Here is a 14,503-nt window from a genome sequence, read left to right as displayed (position 1 = left end):
CCCAAAACATAAAAACCAAAAATAGGGGAATGCGTGAATACTTACAATGCATTGAGATGATGCAAATGGTGCCTTGAACTGCGTTCCACTTGTACCACTACCGATTCCTAAAATAATGGTATACACTAGTGAGTCTCTAATCGAAATCTAACACTAATATACTTACTATTACAATAGAATTATGCTAATATTGCGTCAAAATTTAATATTGTTAAGTTACAAATATTTTTCTGTGAAATTTAGATTTCTATGAATCAATTTGTTGTATTACAATTTCAAATGGAATTTCCCATTATTGAAATGTTAAAATTTAACATTTTAGGAGGTGTTCTAATGATTAAATATTCAAAAAACGAAGTCAATTTAGTTCAAAATCTTTCCAAACTTTGCATTTCAATTTTAAATGAAGTCAAAGATGTTAAGATAGATTTTCTTGAATTTTTGATTTGTCTAGCTATTTTTCACCATCACAAAATCATGAAAAATACTAAACAGTCAATAAGAATTACCAAACTTCTAATTTTGGTTGTAACTATAATACAAGACTTCCAGATAATTTTTCATGGATTATAGATATGTATAACCATTTTTCTTATATTTAATTCACTAAATAGATAAAAATTTGTGAAAAATAGCAATCAATTAAGAAAATTTCTCAAACTTTTTGAACTATTGTTATAAAACATATTCAATCTGGGAAAAATATAAAAGCTGGTTTTCAAGTAGTTTAACATGGTTTTTCAGATTTTTGTGTATTTATTCTATCAAAATAGAGATAAATAGAAAAACAGATTCAAAAATTCCCTAAATTTTTTGTACTAGTGTTATTACATATATAAAAGCTGGAAAAAAATATAAAAGTTGGTTTCCAAATAGTTTAGATATTTTCTTTGTTTTATTCACCTAAATAAGAATTAATTCGTGAATAATTATTAAATAGTTAAGGAAAATTGCCAACCTTTTTGTAAACTTCATATACAGTTTACATAATCTGGAAAAAAAAAATACCAAAATGGGTTTTAAAATAGTGTAACCTAATTCTATGATTTTTCTATGTTTATTTTAGCAAAAATGAAGATAATTAGAAAACAGTATGTAAATTTTCCCAAACTTGGTGTTCCACTTTTATTAAACATGTATAATCTGGGAAAAATGCCAAAGGTGATTTTCATATATAGGAGTCTGATTTGCATAATTTATGTGTATTTAATAAATAAAAATTAAAATAAATAGTAAACAATTAGGATAATTCCTGAAAATTTTTGTAACACTATTTGATGTTGTATATAATATGGAAAAAATATCAATAGTCATTTGTAAACTATGGAGTCCAATTTTTGGATTTATGAATGTTTAATCTTAGAAAAATAGAACAAAATAGCATACAGAAGAGAAAAATCATCCAAGTTTTTATGTAGCATCCTAATGTAATAAATATGTTCTGGTAAATTTGCATGAATTTTGGACGAGTAAAACTATTTTTCCCGATTTGGTTTCATTATAAAATCAAAAATCGTAGAAAAATATAAATACATTATGAAAAAACCTCAAAATATTTTTCTGTGTATTAAACGTGACCTAGAAGAAGAAAAAATTATTAAATGCTCTTTTAATTTCTCGAAACTTGGTTTTATAATTTATTTGAATTAATCATAAAGAAAATTAAAAATATTGAAATTATAACAAAAATTGATAAAACTTAATGAGAGATGTTTATTAACTATAAGGGTTAGCTACGAATTTGTCCACGATTTATGGTCCTTAGAAACTATCTTATATGATTTATTGCTATACTTTGACTTAGGTTTTGGTCATGGGACTTCACCATCTACACCATGCATGTATTTTTGGGTTAAATTCTACCACCATCATCATCAAAACCGTGAGTGTGTGTGTATGTTTATGTGTTCATGATCTTTCATTAAAATGGAGCAGAAGATGGAGATAATGTAGGAAACTTTGTAAAACTTGAAAGAAAAGTGAAGGAAAGTAAACATGCTAAAAGAATTATAGAATATATTATCAACACTAACATTTTATAAAGAATACATATCTTCTTGCGCTAATAATATATGAAAAAATTATATTGTATGATTGTGATACAAAGAACATTCTTGAATAATAACAACATTCCGAAAGAATAACAAGTGTAATTCTTAAAAAATAACAAGATTCTTAAAATGTGAGTGTGATGAATCTTTGATTCATTCTTCAAGCCTTTCCTATCATGTCATTTTTCAATCCATTCCTATCAAAATGCAATTATTGAACAAATACATTTGATCTTCTTTAGTGGTCCATATAATCAACTTGATCTTCATATATATACTTGTTGAACTTGATTCCAAATATTTCTCTTCTATGATCAAATATTGAATTCTTCTCCACGCAATTCAAAAAGAATTAGATACATTACTCATTAGTATTACCACTTAAACAAATATAATTGTTGTTAACAAATATTATCAAAGACATTCTAACAGAATGCATTTATATAAATAAATTTTAACAGTATAAATTCTTAAAAAATAGCATTATAACAGAGATTCTCTTCTGACATAATTAGAATTCGAAATTCCATTCAAACAGAATGTTGTAAGGTGAATATATAACTTATTTTGCTTTGATGTCTCTTGGTTTAAATAAAACAAACATAGCGGGAACTTCTTCAGGCATACCTAAGCTATATCCGACTTGATGACATGAATTCAAACAAAATTCTAGCCACCAGGTAACGATTCCCTAATAAGGTTTCGATAATCAAAACTACATAAACAACAACCGTAAGATCGTTTGCTTACTTTTCCAAACTTGAACATAAGAAAAAAAAAATGATCGATCGATTATAAAGACTAACTAAAAATATGTAAAAAAAACGCACATATTTTTTCTATAATCAAATATGAACACCATATCACAAACAATTAATAAGAATTTATATGCAAACCATTCAAAAAAAGTCAAAGAACACTAACATCATATAATAAAAACATCAACACGATTTCTTTGATTATTTTGATTTGCTAATTAAAAAGTCCATTGTTTTGTTTTAACATCCATGATAAAAATTAACTCTCGTTACCAAATTGTCAAATTTGAATAATAAAAAATACAATCTAATCATCTTGTATTACCTACGTTCAAACGAAATCCACAAAAAGAAAATTTCAATGCCTATGATTTACAATTTCAATCTAAAACTTGTAATTCAAAATTTAAGAGATAAATACCAAAGGTAATAAAATCGATTTGTTGAACTGATAATATTTGAGAAATATAATTGCAAACCTAACTGGAATGAGAGAGATAAAGAAAACGATTGTAATATAAGATCGAATGAAGCCCAAATCTTGTTGAAGCTCCTTGCAGGCGGTGGTGCCGATAGGTACATGGAAGAAGGAGGGTGATGGCGGCAACGTTGGTAGCTGTAAGAAAGAAGGAAGTTGCACCGGTGGTGAGGTATGAAGACGTGAAGAGAGGAGTTTGGCAATAACGCAAATGCAAATGTGAGTAAGGTTTTATTTTGGTTATCCTTATTTAAAGGGTATTAAATGTTTTAATTAATTACTAAAATTAAATATGGTAAAGATTAATATTATACCATTTAACAATTTAATAAATATTTAAAATTTGCTAATTTTTTATTGGAGTATTCAGAAACATAATAATTGTGAAAAACATATATATATATATATATATATATATATATATATATATATATATATATATATATATACATTGTGCGTCTTTTTCCTACGCATATGTGTGCATGCGTGCGTGTATGTGTGATGTATTCCTTTTATAATCGTTTATGTCCAAGTATTTCGAATATCAATTAAGCAATGTTTCTCTCATATATTGTTCATACTCTTGCATTCCATTATGTATTGTTGTTTACTTTGATTCTTTACATTATGTATTGTTGGAGTGTTATCAACACTAATGAATTAATGAAATGTTGGAAGTGTTGTCGACACCAAAGAATTAAGAGAATGAAGATTATGATGGTTCAGATCCGTCCAAAAGGGACATCTGATTAAGGAAATGAAGATTATGATGGTTCAGACCTGTACAAAAAGGCCAACTGACAGTTACAATTAAAGTAGTCGGAAAGATCATAACTGATGGTGCTAAGAGGAGATGATGACCGGAAAAGAATTTTGTGAATAGTGAGTGTAAGGTAATACATGAATGGTTGTAGGAGAGGGTAGGTTTAAAATTAAGCTAGTGGGGTAGTATGAGTCACTGCTCCACTTGTGTTTGTGCTTTTGTTACAATATTTTCATATGTACTTTTGTCCTCTCTTTTTTTGTTTTTTTCAGTTTTATTACGAGTATCTGATTTAATGTTTACTCCCCTACTCCCACCCCACCGGCACAACCACCCTCACCCTCACCATTGTGACTCACATTTCATAAGTCATCACCCTCTACAATTGGATAGATGTATCAAGTAAGTCTTTCTACAAATAACCTCCCTTACACCATTCATATTAGATTTGCGTATTGTTGGTGTATATATACTATACCATATACATATAATTCTAAATTTGAGAACACGCCTTAAGACCTTTGGATCTCTGAACTAAAGATCCGAATTCTTGCCTGTAGAGCACATGGAACCTAAAGCCTTTTCTACAGCTGAAAATCCAGAAGTAAATGCACTTTTTGCTGCATTATGTACAAGTCAATACATCATCATTACTTTATACGGCTTTGTGAGAATAGTACCTACAAAATTATCAACAACCTGCAATGCATTGGAGTAATTTATGGAAAAAAGCTAAGGTAAAAGACAACAGACTTACTTAAAATCTCCAATATACAGTTTTGAATTTCAATAAAAACAGTCAAGGCATCAGGTATGTAACAAACGTTTATTGATAAACCTACTTACACAACTCCTCATATTTAAGCATAAATAACAGAGCATAATCTCAAGTTCAAACTCTCACTATAGAAACAACACTCTTAAACAACAGTATCCCAACACAAAAAAAAAAAAAAAAAAAAAAAGCAACTCTATGAACTATTACAAGAACACGAGCCTTAACTTTAAAATATCTACAACTATTTTTCTTTTTTTTTTTTTAATAAATTAAGTATAAGTAAGGCCATACCTGTCAACCATAAAGGCAATAACAACTTTACTTTAGCTAAAAAGTATTCATGTCACAAATGCTTCTCTCTTTTTTCCTTATTATTCTGCTCTGTTGACAGTAAAAGTCACAAAACCTGTCTTCAACTTTATAATCTTTTTTGCCTTTTTGATCCATTAGCATTTTCTGTTGCTGATTTTCCCTTCTCCCCTCTGAATACCAGATCTTCAACATTAATCATATACACATTTTCGGGTCCTGGTGTACTAAAATCAGCTGGGTTTTTGTTAATTGTACAAATCTCACTCCCAATTGGCTCGATTCTCTCTCTTAAAGTGACACCTTCACTTCGATCTTCACTCACACGACATGGAACAGGAAAAACATAAGATTCCTGTTGTCTGAAAACAGAAGGTGACAACATACCTCTTGATTTCTCCTCGTGTGGTTTATTATAAACTTGACTGGAAGTCAACTTAACATTTTGACCGGTTTGAAACCCACAAGGAAATGAAGATGACTGGACATACCTTGGTTTTGGGAACTGAACATTGGGTATTGGTATTGTTTTTCCATTGATCATGTTTGAGCTGCTGTGAGTGTAACAAGGAGAAAGAGGTTTTGGAAGCTTTCTTTCATCTGTAGTATTCACCTGATGATTTGACTTTCCTGCATCCATTAGACTAAGTAATTGCATCGCAGGGATTGTTTCATTTGGATATGAAGAATCTAACGAACGTATGTTTTTCAGATGATGTTGTTTGGATGATGTTGGATTTAAAGATTGGAAACTGTTTTGTTCTTCAATAACATTTGGAGCCACAACATTCAGATCCAAATCCATGATACCCTTTTGATTATCTTTCTCTGAGCATTTTGTATATCCATTTGGCATGTTAAGAAACTGGTAAGAGACAAGGGGTGGAGTTTTCTTTTTCTTCTTTGGTATTGGTATACAACTGTAACGCGAGTTATTGAGTCTCCAATTTCCATCAAACACATTGAAGTCAGGAGGTGGCTGTTGATTGATGAATCCAGAAGCTTGATTTCTCATGGTGGTGGGACCCGTATTGGATTTCTCACTCGTTGAAGGGTGGAGATTGTCTTGATGTGATGATGATGATGATGATGATGATGTCATACGTTTGTGAATGTTGATATTATGTAAACCTGATACATTTGGTATGAAAGTGTTATTGCTACTACTTCTAGCTTCACATAAGTTTCTCTCGTATTGATTTTTTGCCATGAGTTCAACAACTTCAGTTTCATCTGATCTCCCCAACATCACCATTGGTCCTTTTCTTTGATGATTATAAGGCCCCATTACATCTGAGTATCCTCTAACTCCATTTTTCCTCTTGTGTGGATCAGAGAAATCCTATAAACAACATAAACTTAAAGCAAACATATTATATCATTAAAGCATTTAAAATACAAAAAAATACTAAAAGGCCATACCAATTTCTGATGCCCAGAGCAACTTCCATATGTATAGGGTCGCTGCTCCTGAAAAAGTACTGGTTTAGTAGCATGTCCCTTGCTGACATCATGAACTATTCCCTTTTTTGATTTTGAATCATATGGAATCCAATTATGAATTCTTGATCTCAAATCCCCAAAGAACAAATTATCTTTTCTATAATTATCTTTGGTGAGAGGATGATTCGGTGTTTGTGGGTCGTGATTTAAAGAAAGATTAAGTCCTAATTCTGTTTCTGACTTGCCATCTTTTGGTCTAGAACAATCATCTACATTTGCTCTGGGTTTATATTCCACTCCAAAAGATTTACTTTTGAGAGGATCTTTTGACATATTTATTGAAAAATTCGACTTTTTCTCCGGATGTGCCTTGGGATCTTTTGGTCTAGAACAATCATCTACATTTGCTCTCCTAGAATACAATTCCTCTCCAAAAGATTTACTTTTGAGAGGATTTCTTGACATATTTATAGAAAAATTGATCTTTTTCTCCGGATGTGGTGGGGCCATGAAGTTTGAGTGGGGTCCGCTTCCTCTATCTTTTGAGATATCACAAGATGGTTTACAAGCACCAGTGGCAGTAGTAGTAACATGATTGTCTGTTTTAGTCATATCACTGAATATTGACCTCCATGCAGTTACTGGATCACTACTGACCTTACCAAAATTAATGGAGTTCTTCTGAGTCCTATTATCGTTTGGTGTATTTTCAGTGGCTTCTGGATGTTTAGAATGTTGATCAACAATGGTGGTTTTTGCAACTGCAACTGCAACTGCATTCCCTTTAAAGGTTTTTGCTTTTTTACAAGCATTCACAGGAGTTGTTATATCAACAGGTATCTGATCTTGATCATGTGGCACTTTCCTTTTGATCAAGGAAGACGTTGGCAATGGATTACATGGTTTTGGATCCAATTCAGCATTAGAAATTTCCTTTTCTTTTTGCTGGATTTCATTATTTCCACACAGCAACTCCTTCAACAAACGCACTTTACGAGCCTTTCGTCTTGTATGTCCATTTGATTGATCATTTTGCTGACTGGATTTGATTGGAGTTCCAACAACACCAGTTATTGTCTCTATTACTACACTATCTTGCTGTTGATACTCATCATTGCTCTCTTTCCCACATAATAAACCTGCATTTGCCTCTGAAGCAACATTCGTGTCACTGACTTTAACTGCTTCTTTAGGAACCGCGTTATCAACAGGGATTTCTTGACAGTGTTGACTTTTATTGACTCCAAAAGCAGGAAGGACATTTTCATCATCATCATCATCATCTTTCGTATTATCAATAGATTTAAGACCTGATGAATTAAGGAAAACTATTTATGCAAAGAAAAATGACATGTCAAATATTGATGTCTTTACTAATATATAAAATGGAATCTACCTGAAGTGCCTTCACCAAAAGGGAGCACTGCTACTCCACAATCTTGTTGAGGGAAAGACGTTGCACATGATCGGATCATACTTTGATCACACACAGAGACTACTGGAGTCTCATGTGAGGTATTTGCATTTCCACAGTTATGCACACAACTTTGACAAAGCCAATATTTAAAATTTGGGACTTCCATAGGAGGAAGTGCTTCAGCAAAAGGTAGGAAGTTGCTTCTACCTCTTTCACGCATCCCAGAAACATAACCTCTGAGAGGATATATAATAAATAAAGTTTTTTAAATACTGGAGAATGAATTATTATAATGCAGTCAACTGTCAACCTGCCTCAGAATATATAATGCAGGATCAAACAGGAGGAGTTACCTTATAGAAAAATGGCTACATTTTTCAGCATCACCCTTCTCCTTGAGAAAGCCAAGTTTGATACATAATGAATCAATCTTAATGGTGGAGCTGCTGGAGTTTAGTACAGAAGAAGCATTGTTCCCTTGGGCATCTACTGGGAAAATTCTCCTTTCATCATGGCTATTCATGTTTAAGATATCACTGTAACAAGAGAGCATCAAGTGTGATTAAACTCATGCATGTTGTAACATGAAAGCTTTGGCTTGAATTGATAACATGTAGAAAAATTTTAGGTTTGCATGAAGGCTGTGTGTGTTCAAAGTAAGTTTATAATGAGCCTACAAATGATATAATTAACATGCAAGTACAATTTCATTGACAATGACCAGCCTGTCATATCAGAAACAAGAAAGCCATGCATTGGAAAGTTAACTATAGTATAAAATCTAAACCATGGTTAACTAAATGCAAAGTACAACTCGACTATTACAGCTCAACTTAACCATGGCCACATATATCATAAACAGAAGAAAATAAATTGGTAAAACATATAAAACTTGATGAAACCAAATTAATATTTCAAACCAAATCTGTAATTCTAAGCTGCTAGCTAAGAGCCTAAGATTAGTTCAACCTACAAACCCCAGAAACAACAGAATTTAACCTTAAAAGTTGCATTATCTATTAGTCAAACGTTTTGACTAGAGAAAAATTGACTTGCACTCATAAATTAATTAACTTTCCTCAGACTGAGATTGTAAAAATTATTTAGAGAAAAAGCTCCTACATGTTCAATTGTTCATAGTCTTTTCATGATAAGCAAGTGATATCCAGATGCATGCTAAAACTTCACTGTGAGCTAGCACAGCATTGCACAAGAAACGATGATGCAGAAAGCCAGAAACAATGCCATAATTAAAGCTAAAAGAAAACAAAGTTACACAAACTCAATTTGCCCAGTCATATATACATTAATAATAGAAAGCAAGGAACAGTAATTCGTGAGAAAAAGTTAAAATTCATCCACCACATCACATGTACAGCACCTAGTATACGAATCATGAAACCCTATGAGTGTGAAGGAAACCAAATACTTTTAACTAACGCGCCCAACCTGTGTCTCTAAGCAGTAGGTGTACGTAGCTTAATTTAATACAACTACGAAAGGTAACATCAAAAAATAATATGTGCAATATCTAAAAAGATGAACGAACCCTAGCAAGAAAGGAAATGGAAAACTAGAAATTTAACATAGAACTTGAAAGCGTAGATGGATAAATAAATAGAGTAAACAAACACCGACACAAGTACGAAAATAGATTATCAAGTCAACCAATCAATTAGGGTTATCTCTTTCCCCGCCGCTCCCACTAAAAAAGGTAAATAAAAAAGGATAAAGCTTTCTACAGTTCTCGAGAAAACCCAATTCAAATTCATGCGATTAACCCCAAATTTACGATAGGAATCCAGTTTCACCCGCATAATTAGATGCATACAATGATTTCAGGTTTATACAATGGGTTGAATACGTAGGCTTCGGTGTCAGAAGTTCAATCAAGAAATAACATAAAATGAACTTTAAATTAAAACCCAGAAAGGATATAAACACAATAGAACAAATCAAACATCAAAAGCAAATGAACAAAAATTAGCAAGAAAATTTACTAGAGAGCGAGCTCAGATCACCAGCTATAAAATTTAAATAATAAGAAAAACAAAAGCAAAAGCAAATCAAAATACCGACAAGCAAAAACCCAACAGATCTGAACTTGAAATCTTCAACAATAACACTTGAAACTACCATCACTAGATGAAGAATCAAGAAACGAATCCGAATACCAAAACTTCACTTACAGATTTGAAGCCGTTTGCGAGTAATTCGATGGCGAAACTCCCGAAAACCCTAGTCGTCACCACTTTAGGTTTCCGCGAAATAGAGAGAGAGAAACATAGAGTGAGAGAGAAGGCTGTCCTAGTGTGTGTTTCTGGAGAGAGAAACAGCGAGGCGTTTTATATACTATAGTCTATCATACACGTATACAGAGTAAAACACACAGTGAACGTGTAAAGTATGTGAAAAAGCAACCAATTATAAACTACCACGTCATCCAAATGGTGAGTGCTAGTTGTTTGTTAACGCAATTACTAAAACTCTAAACCCTAATTTGGCTCACGCGCCCCGTTCTCACGCGCAATGTTAGGTGACTGGTCAATTTTCTAGTCATTTGTTATTGTCGGATAAGTCCAAAAGATGCCACGCACTTAAAACTATTGTTATTGGTTCGTGATTGCACGCGCATACAATGCCGTATGTGATCGTTTGTTCTGCTAGAAGGGTTCAATAGTTAAAATAAATTAATTGAGAAGGGCAAATGTGGTAATACAAGTACAATAATGGGAACAGTTAAAGAGGGAGGGACAATTACGTGAATTAGGGTTTTATTATTGGGATAATAACTTTTTTAACAGGTTTTTATAATGTATATTTAGTTAATTATAGGTGACGATTACGTATTATAAACAATATTAACTTTCAAATAAAAGAAAATCGATCATCTCTAATAATTAAATGTTTTTTTTTTTCATTTGTTACATTATTATTCAATTTGTTAAATGTTATTTTTTATGGTTATTGTAAATTATTATTTTTTATGTGTTATTTTAAAAAATTTTCTACATTATTAGATTTCATATAATATTTCAATGTAATATTTAAGTAAATGTAATAATAGATTGATATCAATTTTATTGATAATCTTACTTTTTAATTTCAAATTTTTTAAAATTAAAGTTTATTAGTTTTTTGTTTATTTATTTAAATTTAAAAGATAAAAAACATTTCTATCATAATAATTCAATATTTTTTTATTTTATTTATATAAATTTAAAGTTCTCAAATATTTAGAAATTTACATTTAACTTTTGTTTATTTATTTAAATTATTTGATTAAATGTCATAGATAAAAAAAAATATTTCACTTTTAATAATTATTATTTTTTTATTTTATTAAAAATTTAATGTTCTCAAATATTTAGATATTCATATTTAATGTTTTTATAAAATAACTCATGTAATAGATGGGTCTCATAATTATCACTATATTTTCGTTTGCTTTAATTTAATTACTATTATTACAAATGTTTGGCCATCAAATTACAATTCAATATGATGAGTAAATGTAAAGACATTATTAATTCATGGAAATTTATATTAGAGTATGCTTTTAATTTTATTTAAATAAACAATTCTACTTGGTCTACATAAATAAAAGATTAAAGCCTTATTTTCGTGCATACCAAAAAGTAAAAAAAAAATAATAATAAAAATAAAATAAAAGTTTATTGTTTTAATTAAGTTAAAAATATACATATTTAATTATTTATTAAAATTTTATGATATAGACGAAAAATATATTGATTTACGATCCAGATTTTAGGTGTCTAGTATTAAAACTATGACCAGATTCACACTATATATAAATGTTTACATGATACACTTTGAAATATGTGTAAGCTTTATTTGACAAAGCATTTTAAATAAATATTTATGGATGTTAAAATAAATAATCATAATGTGAATATACATTACCAAATTTTATGTAGCAACATAAACAACAAAAACAATATTGACCTTTTTCATACAAATAAGATAAAGGTCGATAGAACATTATACACCAGGATATGGTCTATAGACCACTCTATAGAAAGTAAAAGTTCTATAATTAATTGCATCAACAAAATTATCCATGCATATAAATACTGAAATACATCAACCCTGGTGTAATATAAACCGGTGTATCGTTGGTTAAAGTTATCCATGCATACAAATTAGTGAAAAAATTTGGGTTGGGTCGGTACTTTTTTAAATATTTTTTTTCAATTAGGGCATCATCTTTTGAAAGGTTTATTTTTTACTTATAGTAGCAACGTTTTGATTATAAGGGGCTATATTGTTATAAAATTAAAATATTTTTAGTTCCAAATAATATAATTGAATCTTTAAAATGATAAATAAATAAAAAACATTAAATGTTAACTACATCAATCCTTACAATAATCAATCTTCAAAACATTTCAAACGATTGTAAACACCAATTCTTTTTCGTTAACCTACTAAAATGAAAACTAGTTAGAAGATAGATACATATTGTATTATGATCTATTTCAGAAAAATACAAACTAAATAAATTTTTTAAAAGTATAAAAAAGTAGTACATTACTCGTTTTAAGTTGCGCTCGTTTTATTTTATAAAATATAAATATCTATAATTTTATGGGTGGAAAATATAAGCTACTAAATATTCCGGTTAATAGACAATTAAAATAGTTATTTATTAGGGATGTTAAAAAATCCCGTGGGACCCCAAACCCGTAGCTCAAAATAGTTATTTATTAGTTATTTATAGTATAACGTTTTTAAGATGTTATAATATTTTTATTTTAAATATATAAACTTATGCTATAAATAACTATTTTTATCCAAAATGGTTTCTTATAGCTCAAAAAATAACTTCTTTTAACATAAACAATACCTTCGTTCGCCCAAAAAAAGGCAACCCAAATGGGGGTGGTGGTGGGGGTAATCCTGGAATTCGGGGGCGGAGGCGGGGATGGGAGGCTAGAGATTTCGGGGGCAGGAGCGGAGGCGGGGGAACAGGAAAATTTTGGGGGTGGAGGTTCCCCTGCCCCGTTTGCCCCCGTTGACATCCCTATTATTTATTGTAAGCGGATTGTAGTCAATGGGTGTAAGCAACCGATAATTAAACTAAACTAGGGAAGAACCCCACTTTACGGGGTTGGATACGCCAAAGAAATGGATAAACCTGGAAGGACATTAACATCTTTTAACCAATCATAATAATAAACCTGTAAAGTTTTCAAACCTTCCAATTGCTACCAAGCAATAACCATTTGTCAATTTTCAAAGAGTAAAATACAACATATCGTTTTGGGATAAAAGAATGAAAAGGCAACGTACTTTCATTTCTTTGGCCTAGTCTACATAAATTTGTATATTCTTATGATCTATCTTCAAGGTCTGATTCTCATTTGAAGTGCTTACAGAAGAATGATGATGCAATTGAAATGGATCCAAATGAAAATGGATACTTTTGTAAGGGATCTTCATCCTCTTCTGATGTTATAGAAGATGATGGTGTTGTTGTTGGAACATCTTCAAATCACTACATAGCTGGGTGGGAAATGGACAGTAAAGATATAGGAGCAGTGGTGTTCTACCCTGATTACATGGTGTATCATGATAGTTATTATACAGATTATGTAATATCTTTTAATAGTCATTCGATCAAAATGGAAGCTTCAACCACAGATAGAGATGATGAAACTTTTAAATTCAAATGGGAAATTGAGGATATAGTCAAGATTAGATCTTATTGGCATGAGCATGTAAATCAATTATATTAGTGTTATATTTAATTGTTTTATGGTTTTATCTATGTCTGTGAGGCTTTCAACTGCTGTAAATTTTTTTGAATTGTGTGCAGGTTGAAATAGCCATGGTAGTGATTTATATACGTACCAAGGATACAAAGTTGACATTGAAGAAGGGCGAAATATAACAGTCGGATCATATAATGTATTGTCAAACTGTAGAAACCTCCATTTCCAGCAGCAGAAGCATCCATTCTATGTCTCTTAACTTTCCAATTCTACTGCAATCTATTATTACGTAGATTTTTAGGGTTCTGTAATAAAGAAAATGAAAGAGAGATGGAACTGACCTTATTAGTGCTCCATAGAATCTTGCTTCTTTTGCAACTTGTTTCTCCGATGCTTTGGTTGATTGCTTAAAGTATTTTCAAAATTGTTGAAATGAAAAAGAATTATCAAACAATCAAATGTAAAAGAAATAAACAAAAAGAAAAGAAAGTTTTAGCTTTTTGATTTTGTATTTGAGAAATACTCGAAAGCATTGGAGTTTTGTGGCTGTAGAAATTGCAAGGTCAGATAAAAGTTCATTAGGTAATTGCTTTAGTCTAGTCGTACCAGCTAACAAAAAGGGAAATAAGAAAAATCTAATTGATGTTGCTCTATTAAATCCAATATTTAAAGTAAATATCATGAGTCATATGATTTCTTCCTGCTTAATTTGGGTAAATGAATAAGATTGGTGCAACTAATGCTTTCTTGCTTCTATACATTAATCAGGCA

General features: G+C 30.7%; 1 protein-coding gene across 3 annotated transcripts; it reads right to left on the bottom strand.

Annotated features, from left to right (window-relative positions):
- Positions 1-4,463: 4,463 nt before the first annotated feature.
- Positions 4,464-10,319, bottom strand: LOC145042836 (uncharacterized). 3 transcript variants are annotated; one of them, XR_013680768.1, is made up of 6 exons: positions 10,187-10,319; positions 8,351-8,533; positions 7,977-8,233; positions 6,560-7,890; positions 5,120-6,479; positions 4,464-4,730 (listed from the first exon to the last, which is right to left on the bottom strand). XR_013680768.1 is itself a non-coding variant. In XM_078991330.1 (5 exons), exons 2-5 carry the CDS (start codon positions 8,518-8,520, stop codon positions 5,247-5,249), a joined length of 2,991 nt encoding a protein of 996 aa, XP_078847456.1. In that variant the 5' UTR covers positions 8,521-8,533; positions 10,187-10,319; the 3' UTR covers positions 4,893-5,246. The 3 variants fall into 3 exon arrangements, 1 of the variants encoding a protein (XP_078847456.1); XR_013680769.1 differs by lacking the exon at positions 4,464-4,730 and adding an exon at positions 4,731-4,749; XM_078991330.1 differs by lacking the exon at positions 4,464-4,730 and having other exon boundaries at positions 4,893-6,479.
- Positions 10,320-14,503: the final 4,184 nt, after the last annotated feature.

Source organism: Lactuca saligna, chromosome 4 (assembly GCF_052625555.1).
Source record: "Lactuca saligna cultivar CGN05327 chromosome 4, ASM5262555v1, whole genome shotgun sequence".
Lineage (NCBI taxonomy): Eukaryota > Viridiplantae > Streptophyta > Magnoliopsida > Asterales > Asteraceae > Lactuca > Lactuca saligna.
Note: the sequence above shows the minus strand (reverse complement) of the source record. Positions and strands in the feature narration are given on the sequence as shown.